Below are 12,382 nucleotides of genomic sequence, written 5' to 3'. Positions count from 1 at the left end.
TCTGAACTGAACTCTTAGCTTTGGCTTGGGGCTGGGGAGTTGGGGCAGGCGGGCGGGGAAGTGTTCACTCACGGCTTTATTTGGATCCCTGGAGGAAGGAGAGTTGCAGTTACCAGGGGAAGGTGAGCACTGATCTTAACCGGCAAGAAGGTGGTCTTTGCCCTTCCTTTGGTGGGTGCTGTCAGGTGGAGGTAGAGGAGTCCTGGCGCTGGACAGTGAGGGCAGTGCCCTCTGTGTGATGCCTCGGGTCACCCCCTCCCCAGAATGAACATAGCATCTCATGAGTGTGTTAAAAGGCTCCAGAAATGTAATCTGTGGCAGTGACATCAGTCTGTCTACACCCTATGACCTCTTAAATTTTGTAGGCTCTTCTTTTCTGGAAATATACCATGAAACAAATAGATGAGGCATATACAACCCCATTCCTTTCCCCATAGCTTGGCTTGGAGCAAGGAGAAAGCACCTGGGCTTAGAAATTTGGATAAGATTACATGGGGGGAAAAAAAAAGATTACATGGGGATTCAGCGGGGCAGTGGGCGGACTAAGTGGCTTCAATTAGTTGTATCTGGACTGGGCAGAGGCCCACAGGACTGTCTTTGGACCTCACCTCCTCCACCATCTCGGCCAGGCCTGGTTCATTCAGCAAAACCTCCAGGTTGTCTCCTCTTGCCGGGGTATCAAGAGGCTGCTTGTGCCTGTGCAGACTTGTGTTTCTGCCCCTGTAAATGTAGTTCAGTACATGGGCCTTCAGTTGACTTGAAGGGGCTCTCTTCCAGTCTCAGAGGAAGCCTTCTCTGGGCCCAGCTGCAGCAGCCCCCAGTGGGCCTTCTCAGGAAGGAGGGGGGTGAGGCCATTGCCGGATTCTTCCCGCCCGGGGTGTTGCTTTCATCCTGGTACTTTCTGGAGACAGGACAGGCTACCTGACCCTCCCCTCTCAGCAGTCTGTGTTGCTGGGGGCGTGTCTGGAACATCTGGCATTTCAGGGAAAAACTGCCTAGCCCTCTTAGGAACCAGTGCTGTGTCTTCATATAAGACACTTAGGCCTCTGTTGTCAAAGTGTTTTGTGAGCACCAAGAAGGTGAGAGGGATGGAAACTGCTTCTTGAGAGACGGTGACGGCTACCCCATTGTTGAGAAGTTTGACCTTAAAGTTGACAGACTCCAGGACTTCCCTGGTGGTCCAGTGGTTAAGACTTCGCCTTCCAGTGCAGGGGGTGCGGGTTTGATCCCTGGTCAGGGAGCTAAGATCCCACATGCCTTGCAGCCAAAAAACCGAAACATAAAACAGAAGAAGCACTATTGTAACAAATTCAGTAAAGACTTTAAAAAAAGAAAGTTGACAGACTCCAGTCTACCAACCTGCTTTGATCCACCTTCCATTTTCCTGCACTCCCTAAAACGCTTCTTGCAGACCCACCACCCCTTTGACACCTGGCGCAGTTCAGCTGGGTTTCCTGCCCTTGCTCTCTGTCTCTGGAATGCAGGTAGCCATCTCCAAACATGGGCCTCCAAGCGTCAGCCATGAGAAACCCTCTTTTTGGGGCTCCAAAAGACAACATTAACCCTTTCTCCTCCGACCAAGCATATGGATTCTGACCACGGAGATGGAACGTTGTGGGTGGGACATTGCTTTCTGAGCTATTGTGTGAAACACCACTGGGCCTGTCCTTCCACACAGAATGGAGACAGACAGTCACTCTCCAGAGCTGGGATGAATTAAGAACTCTTGAAGAATGCACTTGTTTCTCAGTGTTTCAAAGGCAGCACTGATTATTTTGCGAACAATAGCTGTTTTCTTCTGCAACCCATTTCCCTAGGTTTTGCTAACTTTTTATATCCGGCACAGTCCAACTTCAAACCACCATGACGAAAGCTGGATGTTTGGGAAGTGGGGTAGGGTGACAGCCAGTTCGAGGGGTCAGTTAGGATCTGCACAGCCATACGGCACCCCCACCTTTTAAGAGTTCTTGCCAGGGAGTTGTTTGTTAATGGGGAAAGAGACATTGAGTGATGAAACCTTTCTTTAAACAAAGCAAGGGGCAGAACTGAACCTAGTAGTTTTTGGACTCTCTTTGCCACCGTGGAATGGTGTGAATTTGCCAAACAGGCTGCAGCCGAGGGAAGTTTCTCATGGTACTGGAAGGCAGAGCTCAGAGGAGGAAGGAAGAGAATGGGAAGTAAGCCTGCAGGCCTCACCTGGAACAGCCCTGGTGGCTCCTCTGCTGTGCTGTTTGGGTTGGGGTCTCAGGGACTTGCATCCTAATACCTTGGTAAGGACCCTTCAGGGAACCAGAGAGAGGAAGGGAGAGGGAGCGAGCGCCTCTGACCACTGGACTGAACAGCTGGGCCTCCAACCGAGGCATCATTAGCATTTGAAAACCCCTCTGAAGGGTCTGAGGGTTTCCCGGGGTGGGCGCTGGGCCTGAGTGCTGAGACCCGCGGTGGCTCCACACAGAATGGGGCTGAGCATCCGGGGCATAAAGACCAGGCTGGCTCAAGAATGAGCCCATTGTGGCTTTGTCCCAGGCTTGAAAACTGTGACCAAGGCTCTTTCATTGTTAAGAAAGACCATTTCTTGGCCATAGCAGAGCTAATAAGTCTGGTTCCCCCACCAGGCAGGGCTGGGAGGTTGTTAGCTACATGCTCTCTGAACCTTTCTGTGGGTAGTTAACACTCTGTCCTCCCCCTCCTGCCTTTAACTCACTCTGGATCCCGCAGGCTGGTGTGTTGGTCCAGGAACAGCGACTGGGGCCTGTCTCCAAGCTGCCTAAATTAAGCCCCTTCCCAAATTGTCTGTACATAGTAGCTTTTGGTCATTCGTATTTCATTTCAACAGTGTGGGTTGGTACAACATTTATTTTTAAATCGATGTTATTTCTGGTTATGACTCCAAACCTTTGTAGCCTCTTCCCTGTTTCCAGCCTTAGTCAGCTAGAGGTGGGGCGCTGGAGGGAGCTAACTGGCCCAGCTCTTCCTTAAACCAGGAGCAATGGTGCCACCTACTGGCAGTTGCTGTTAGCTACAGGTTCTGTGGCCGGTCCTGTTTTCTGGTAAAGGGACTGGGACCTGGATGGGAGTAGCTATACTGTATTCCAGTACAGGAGTAATAACGTGGAGCACACACTGAGTAGGCACACTATTTCCTGCTTATAAGATGAGGAAACAGGCTTATAGATTGTGATTGGGTAAGTTGCCCAGGGTCACAGCTAGTAAGGGGCAGAGGCAAATAGGAACGGGGCCTTCCCAACGCAAGGTTAACCAGTCTGCCAGGGTTTGTCAAAGCCAGCAAGAGACTTTAAGTGATAACTGGACAAGGCATTCAGTGACATGAATAGGGAGGACTGTCTTCCCCCTTCTGATTCAATCCTGCTGAGTTTGTCAGTTTGGTATGACTCCTTAAACCTCTTAACAGCTCTTTAACTCTTGTTCATTTCAGTTTTTAACAATGTTAGGTAGGCAACAGTATCAGTTATAAATTAATAACATTTTTTTCATTGAATTATTTTGAAGTCGTTATCTTCCACTTTACGGTGAGCAACACTGATTTTCTCTCTATTTCCCTTATTATTTAGTACAGTGATATGAAGTTTCCGTTTATTTTTAATTTTTTTTAATGAAGTTTTCTTTTAAAGTAAGTTTGTTTAGGTTAAAAAAAGTGAGTCAATTTTAGGGGGAAAAATACATGTAGGTGACAGTACAGGTGTACATAGATATGTCAAAAATCCTAACAGGTGTTATGGATGACTCAAAAGTTTAGGAGGCCCAGAGAAAACCATAGTTCAAAAAGATACATGCACCCCAATGTTCACTGCAGCACTGTTTACAATACCCAGGTCATGGAAGCAACCTAAAAGCCCATCGAAAGATGAATGGATAAAGAAGATGTGGTACATATATACAATGGAATATTACTCAGCCATAAAAAGGAATGAAATTGGGTCATTTGTAGAGACATGGATGGACCCAGAGACTGTCATACAGAGTGAAGTAAGTCAGAAAGAGAAAAACAGATATCATATATTAACGCATATATGTGGAACCTAGAAAAATGGAACAGATGAACCGGTTTGCAAGCAGAAATAGACACACAGATGTAGAGAACAAACATATGGACGCTAAGGGGGGAAAGCGGGGGTGGGTGATGGTGGTGTGATGAATTGGGAGATTGGGATTGACATGTATACACTAATATGTATAAAATAGATAACTAATAAGAACCTGCTGTATAAAAAAATAAATAAAATTCAAAAAACAAAAAATATTTGAGAAGTGTTACACTGTGCCCATCCTCACTGGCTTGCTCCATGATGTTGGGCAGTCTTGAGGATCCTTTCCTCATTTGGAGAAAATGAAAATGCTGGAGTAGGTGATCATTGAGGTGATTTGGACTATAAAATGCTGTGATGTCTGGGCATTACAACTTAGGTTTCTCCTGGGCCAGGCTGCTTAACCTGAAGTGATAGTAACAATCCAGGGCCTTGCTTCTCCCACTTTTCCTCTCCCGCAAGATTCTTCCCTTTCGCCTACGGCATTTTCTTTATTCTTTTAATAAATCACCTTTACTGAGATATAATTCACATATCTTATAGTTCACAGTTGTGACACCATCACCCCAAAAAGCAACTCCAGACCAGTCACTTCCGATTCCCCCTTAACCAACCCAGGCCTAGGCAACCACTAATCTATCTCCATAGATCTGCCTACTCAGGACATTCTGTATAAGTGGAATCACACATGGCCTTTCGTGACTGGCTTCTCACTTAGCATAATGTTTTTGCTATGTTGTTCATGTTGTGACATGTATCAGTACTTCAGCACTTTGTGTTGCCAAATAATATTCCATCGTATGGTTATACCACATTTTATTTATTCATTCATTAGTTGATGGACATTTGGGTTGTTTCCACCTTTGGGCTATTATGAATAATGCTGCTGTGAACATTCAGATACAAGTCCTTGTGTGGACATGTCTTCATTTCTCTTGGGTATATACTTAGTGGAATTGCTGGGTCATATGGTAATTCCATGTTTAGTATTTCATGGAATCACCAAGTTGTTTTCCAAAGCAGTTCCACTGTTTTACATCTCTACCACTATTGCACAAGGGTTCCAGTTTTTCCACATCCTCACCAATACCTGTTATTTTCTGGGGTTTTTTGTTTGTTTTATTTTTTTATTTTTATAATGGCCATCCTAATGGATGTAAAGTGGTTATTTAATTGTGGTTTCAATTTATATTTCTTTTCACTTTCTTGTAGCACAACAGGTTTTGATTTTAATGAAGTCCAGTTTATCTACTCTTTGTTTGCTTGTGCTTTTGGTATCTATCTAGGAATATTGCCTAATCCAAGGTCAGAAGATTTACTCTTATGTTACTTCTAAGAGTTTTAACTATTATAGTTAGGCCTGTGATCCATTTTGAATTAAGTTCTATTTATGGTTTAAAGAAGGAATCCAACTTGATTCTTTTTTTAAAATTTATTTTTATTTATATTATTTATTTTTGGCTGCATTAGGTCTTTGTTGCTGCGGGCAGGCTTTCTCTAGTTGTGGCGAACGGGGGCTACTCTTCGTTGCGGTGCTTGTGCTTCTCATTGCGGTGGCTTCTCTTGTTGCAGAGCATTGGCTTTAGGCGTGCGGGCTTCAGTAGTTGTGGCACACGGGCTCAGTAGCTGTGGCTCACGAGCTCTGGAGCACAGGCTCAGTAGTTGTGGCGCCCGGGCTTAGTTGCTCCACGGCATGTGGGATCTTCCCAGACCAGGGCTTGAACCCATGTCCCCACATTGGCAGGTGGATTCTTTTTTTTTTTTTTTTTAACATCTTTATTGGAGTATAATTGCTTTACAGTGGTGTGTTAGTTTCTGTTTTATAACAAAGTGAATCAGTTTGGCAGGTGGATTCTTAACCACTGTGCCACCAGGGAAGCCCTGGCAGGCGGATTCTTAACCACTGCGTCACCAGGAAAGTCCCTGGAATTATTTTATAGATTTTATCTTCAAATTGTTCTTGCTAGTGTATAGAAATAAAGTGACTTTTGTATATTATTCTTGTACCCTGCAATCTTGCTGAACTTGTTTTTTCTGTTAGTTTTTAAGTAGATTCCTTAGGGTTTTCAATGTATAAGATCATGTCATCTTTAATAGAGATGGTTTTATTTCCTTTTCAGTCTATCCAGATTTTTATTTCTCTTTCTTGCCTTATTGCCTTGGTTAGAACCTCTTAACACCACATTGAATAGAAGTGGTGAGAGGCAGCAACTCTGTCTTGTTCTTGATCTTACAGGGAAATCATTCAGTCTTTCACCATCAAGTGTGATGTTAGCTGTAGGTTTTTTGTAGATACGCTTTAACAGGTTGAGGAAGTTCCCATCTATTCATAGTTTGAGTGTTTTTGTCATTAAAATGTATCGGATTTTGGGACTTCCCTGGTGGCGCAGTGGTTAAGAATCCACCTGCCAATGCAGGGGACACGGGTTCGAGCCCTGGTCCAGGAGGATCCTACGTGCCGCGGAGAAAGTAAGCCCATGTGCCACAACTACTGAGCCTGCGCTCTAGAGCCCGCAAGCCACAACTACTGAGCCCACGCGCCACAACTACTGAAGCCTGTGCGCCTAGAGCCTATGCTCCACAACAAGAGAAGCCACCGCAATGAGAAGCCCACGCACCGCAACGAAGAGTAGCCCCCGCTCGCCACAACTAGAGAGAAAGCCCCACACAGCAACAAAGACCCAACGCAGCCAAAACTAACTAACTAAATAAATAAATTCATTTTTTTAAAAAAGTATTGGATTTTGGTAAATGCTTTTTCTGGTAAATGCTTTTTCTCTGTCTATCGAGATGATCATGTGATTTTTAAAAAAATCTCTATTCTATTGATATAGTAAATAACATTGATTTTTCTTATGTTAAACCAAACTTGCATTTCTGGGATAAATCTCACTTGGTCATTGTGTATAACCCTTTTTATATGTGGCTGTATTCAGTCTGCTGGTATTTTTGTTGAAGATTTTTGTGTCTATGCATAAGTGATATTGATCCATGGCTTTCTTTTCTTGCAGTGCCTTTGGTTTTTGTATCAGGGCTTCATAGAATGAATTAGTGTTAGATATTCTTTTAATTTTTGCAAAAGTTTATGAAGAATTGGTATTAATTCTTCTCTAAATGTTTGGTAGAATTTACAGTGAAGCCATTGGGCCTAGACTTTTTATTGTGGGGGAAGCTTTTAATGACTAATTCAGTCTTTTTACTTGTTATATTGTTTTCTTACTTGCAGATCATGCATGCTGCTTGTAGACACACACTACTGTAAAAGGAGAAAAAATCTGGGAGGAGTGGGCCACGCAGAAATTGGGAAGTTTGGGGGTTTATGATTGGCTCTGCCTGGAGATGTGCCTTACTTTAAATATTGATAAAAAGTGAAGAGATCTCAACCGTTGAAATTCCCAGATCATAAGTAATAGACCAGGGACCTCCCTGGTGGTCCAGTGGCTAAGAATCCACCTTCCAATGCAGGGGATATGGGTTCAATCCCTGGTCGGGGAACTAAGATCCCACTTGCTGTGGGACAACTAAGCCCATGTGCTACAACTACCGAGCCTGTGCACCACAACTGGAGAGCCTGCGTGTGCCACAGCTAGAGAGCCTGTGCACTGCAATGAAGAGCCCTCACGCCACAATGAAAGACCCCGCATACCACAATGAATATCCCATGTGCTGCAACTAAGACCCAATGCAGCCAAATAAATAAATAAATAAATAAAATAAAATAAGTAACAGACAATGAACTACTATACAGCTATATAAAGGATGAAGTAGTTGACAGTTTCAGCTATTTCAGGATGAAATATACAAACTTCATGATTATTTTAAAAAAAAGATTGAGGTAGTTACAGTATACAAAGCTATAATAACCAAAACAGTATGGTATTGACATTAAAAACAGACATATAGGACTTCCTTGGTGGTGCAGTGGTTAAGAATCTGCCTGTCAATGCAGGTAACATGGGTTCGAGCCTTGGTCCGGGAAAATCCCACATGCCGCGGAGCAACTAAGCCCGTGCACTGCAACTAAGCCCGTGCACTGCAACTAAGCCCGTGCACCACTACTACTGAGCCTGTGCCCTACAGGCCGTGAGCCACAACTACTGAGCCCACGTGCCACAACTACTGATGCCCGTGTGCCTAGAGCCCATGCTCCGCAACAAGAGAAACCACCACAATGAGAAGCCTATGCACTGCAACGAAGAGCAGCCCCCACTCACCACAACTAGAGAAAGCCCGCACACAGCAATGAAGGCCCAACACAGCCATAAAAATAAATAAATAAATTTATTTTAAAAATAAAATAAATAAAAACAGACATATAGATCCATGGGACAGAATAAAGAACCCAGAAATAAACCCACACATATGTGGTCAATTAATTTACACCTAAGGAGCCAAGAATATACAATGGGGGAAAGGATAGTCTCTTCAATAAATAGTGTTGGAAGAACTGGACAGCCACATCCAAAAAATTGAAACTGGACCCCTATCTTACTTACACTGTACACAGAACTCTACTCAAAATGGTGTAAAGACTTGAACGTAAGACCTGAAACCATAAAACTCCTAGGAGAAAACATAGGGGGTAAGCTTCTTCACATTGGTCTTGGCAGTGATTTTTTTTTTTTTTTTTTGACCGCAAAGACATCAAAAACAAAAATAAATAAGTGGGACTACATTAAACTAAGGGCTTCTACACAGAAGAGGAAACCATTGACAAAATGAAAAGACAACCTATTGAATGGGAGAAAATATTTGCAAATCATACAGCTGATAAAGGATTCATGTCGAATATATAAAAATAACTCATACAAAAAAATTAAAACTCATACAACTCAGTAGCCAAAACAAACTATCTGATTTTAAAGTGAGCAGAGGAACTGAATAGACCTTTTTTCAAAGAAGACATACAAATGGCCAACAGGTACATGAAGATGTGCTCAACATCACTAATCAGGGAAATGCAAGTAAAAACTACAGTGAGATATCACCTCACACCTGTTAGAACAGCTGTCATCAAAAAGACAAAAGATAACAAGTGTTGGTGGGAGCGTGGAAAAAGGGAACACTTATGTACTGTTGGTGGGAATGTAACTTGGTACAGCCACTTGGAAAATAGTATGGAGGTTCCTCAAAAAATGAAATACAGAAACTACTATGTCATCCAGCAATTCCACTTCTGAGTGTATCTGAGGAAAACAAAAACATTAATTTGAAAAGATACACCCCCCCATGTTCACTGCAGTGTTGTTTACAGTAGCCAAGATATGGAGACAGTCTAAGTGTCCATTGATGGATGAATGGATAAAGAAAGTGGTATATATACACAATGGAATACTACTCAGCCATAAAAAAGAATGGAATCTTGCTACTTGGGACATGCATGGGCCTTGAGGATGTTATGCTAAGCGCAATAAGTCAGACAAAGACAGACAATACCATATGATATCACTTATATGTAGAATCTAAAAAATATATAAGACAAACGAACAAAAGAAAACAAAAACCAAGCTCATAGGTACAGAGAACAGACTGGTGGTTGCCATAGGGGAGAGGAGGTGGGGGAGGGGGAGGTGAAATGGGTAAAGGGGGTTAAGAGGTACAGACTTCCAGTTATAAGTTCTGGGGAGGTAACTATACAGCATGGTGGCCTATGGTCCACAGCACTGTTTTGTATATTTGAAAGTTGCTAAGAGAGTAGATCCTAAAAGTTCTCATCACAAGAAAAAAAATTTGTAACTATGTGAGGTGATGGGCTTATTGTGGTAATAACTTAACAATATATACATATATCAAATCATTATGTTGTACACCTTAAACAAATACAGTGTTAAATGTCAATTATACATAATAATTTCCCCTCAATAAAACTGGGGAAAAAAAGGAATGAAGTAACTCTTTATGTGTTGATATGAAATTATCTCCAGGATACATAATTTTAAAGGAAATGTGCAAAATGGTGTGAAGAAAAAAAAATGGAGAGGACCTATAGATGCTTATAGGCTAGTAAATGCAGAGTACCTGTGGAAGGACACCCAAGACGAGAGTCCAGGGTTTGGGAGACATCATAGCACCTGGGTGTTTTTCCCTTGTGGCTGTGATACCTTAAACATCTTTCTTTAAAGCAGCGGGCCTGGGCTTCCCTGGTGGTGCAGTGGTTGAGAGTCTGCCTGCCGAGGTAGGGGACGCGGGTTTGCGCCCTGGTCTGGGAGGATCCCACATGCCGCAGAGCGGCTGGGCCCGTGAGCCATGGCCGGCCGCTGAGCCTGCGCGACCGGAGCCTGTGCTCCGCAATGGGATAGGCCACAACAGAGAGAGGCCCGCGTACCGCAAAAAAAAAAAAAAAAAAAAAAAAGCAGCGGGCCTGTGTGAAGGGCAACAGTGAGATCTACAGGGTGGCCGTATTTGCACGTTTCTCTTGGGCAGCCTGGGTCCAATGCCTGTGTCCTCATGGGAACAGCTGCCCCTCCAGGTTGCACATCTAGGCCGAGGTGTGTGAGGCAAAGTCAGACCTCCATCTAATGAGGAACTATTCCCTGAATCTGTCTACCTGTGAGATACTGGTGACAGATCTCAAAAGCCCTCCAAGGCAGGAAGTTCCTGTTTGAACACTATTTCAGCCGCACAGAAATCCTGGTATGTTTTTCCAAGGTGAAGGGTTTTATTGCCCTCCAGCCTCCCTGTGGACTTCTGGCCAGGATGGTCCCAACAGTAAAGCACTTTATTCTTTCTTGGCGGACCCGATTGTGGCTGCCCCCCTGCCACCCGAATAAGTGAAGGTGCTGGGGAAGCAAAGATGCCAGAAGTCTTTGGACTTGCCAGGCCAAGCAAGCAGCCACACTGGCAGCCCGTCATCTTCCACTGAAGGCTGGCAGAATTGGTGAGCAGGAACGTGTTTGGTTTGGGGGCAGTAGCCATGCTCTTTGCTCCCATCCAAGTGAATGCGTCCCCTCCTTCACAGGGGCCACCTTGGAAGGCTGGGGAGCCTCCCAGCCTGGGCTTCTGAGACCCCGGGTCGGGCTCCAGGCCTGGCTGCAGGGCCTCGGTCGCTGAGGACCCTCACGTCTGTCCACAGAGAACACCTTCTGCAGCGGGGACCACGTGTCTTGGCATAGCCCTTTGGATAACAGTGAGTCGAGAATTCAGCACATGTTGCTGACAGAGGACCCGCAGATGCAGCCCGTGCAGACACCGTTTGGGGTGGTTACCTTCCTCCAGGTGAGGCACAGGTTGGACTTGGGCTTGAGCCTTTCCTGGTAGGACAGGAGGGCTTGGGTGGGGCAGTGGGGGAACAGAGATTTCCTGTGGTCTTCTTCCACTTTCTAGTCCCTCTGATGGTTTGTCGGGTAGATTCGGGTAGCCTGATTTAACCTGCTGAGGTGGGGTAAGGGGGCAGGGGCAGGGGCCATTTGGGTAGGAAAGGATGGCTGTACTGAGTGGATAGCAGGGAGGGTATTTCTGTGAACTCGGGAAGACCCAGACAGCCACAGGCACAGGACCTCCCAGCAGGCAGCTTTGGACTGGACTTTCTCTTACCCGGAAGGGACGTGCACCTACCCCAGCTGCACCCAGGCTGCTTGTTATCATGGTGGGGTCTGTGCGAAAGTTCAGTTGTTTCCTTTGAGACTTACTCAAAGGCTCAGCCCCTGATAAGGAAGGGAGCTTCTCTGCGAGCTGCTGGTGCCCTTTGGTCATCGTTCTAAGCTTGAAGGGTCTCAAAATCTCCTCTGTTTACAACCCCCGTGATCCTAGACTGGGCAGGAGCATCTCCCTGGACCTCCCCTGCTTCCAGAGACATGGGCTGGGGACCCATCCTGAGTTGGCAGGGCCCTGATTTTCTCTTCTGCAGTCTAGGGCTAGGCTTTGTGTCACCCAGCCCCCTGAGCCATCACAGCAGGGCAAGGGTCAGACCTCAGTGCCCTATGTGTGGACCCATCCATCTGCTAGCCAGGCCACTGTTCCCTCCTAAGGGAACCATCCCACTTTGGACACATCAGCCCCTGAGCACAGATCCTGCCTGTGGTCCCCCAACTTGGGTGATACTAAGAGAGCCTGGGTAGCTGACCTTCCGGGTGGATTGGAGGAATGTCCATTAATGCACAATGGCATCTTTGTCCCGGGGTCTCAGATTGTTGGCGTCTGCACCGAGGAGCTCCACGCAGCCCAGCAGTGGAATGGGCAGGGCATCCTGGAGCTGCTGCGGACAGTACCCATGTGAGTACATCACTGCACTATGAGATGGGGGCGGGGTCCCCGGGCCTGGGCTTGGGAACCCCTCCTTCTCTCCACATGTGGGTGTCCCCTTACATTGCTGCTCAGGCTCTGGGTTTTCAGGCTCT

General features: G+C 45.4%; 1 protein-coding gene across 2 annotated transcripts in view; it reads left to right on the top strand.

Moving 5' to 3' along the window:
* Positions 1–12,382, top strand: part of SUFU (SUFU negative regulator of hedgehog signaling) — a 118,980-nt gene that overhangs the window by 69,683 nt on the left and 36,915 nt on the right. For both annotated transcript variants that reach the window (XM_060100232.1, XM_060100226.1), the window contains exons 4-5: positions 11,119–11,261; positions 12,172–12,257. In XM_060100232.1, coding sequence (XP_059956215.1) covers positions 11,119–11,261; positions 12,172–12,257 — 229 coding nt within the window. The remainder of the gene's footprint in view (positions 1–11,118; positions 11,262–12,171; positions 12,258–12,382) is intronic.

Source organism: Mesoplodon densirostris, chromosome 1, assembly GCF_025265405.1.
Source record: "Mesoplodon densirostris isolate mMesDen1 chromosome 1, mMesDen1 primary haplotype, whole genome shotgun sequence".
Classification (NCBI taxonomy): Eukaryota; Metazoa; Chordata; class Mammalia; order Artiodactyla; family Ziphiidae; genus Mesoplodon; species Mesoplodon densirostris.
The sequence above is the reverse complement of the archived record's forward strand: the minus strand, read 5'-3'. Positions and strand labels throughout refer to the sequence as shown.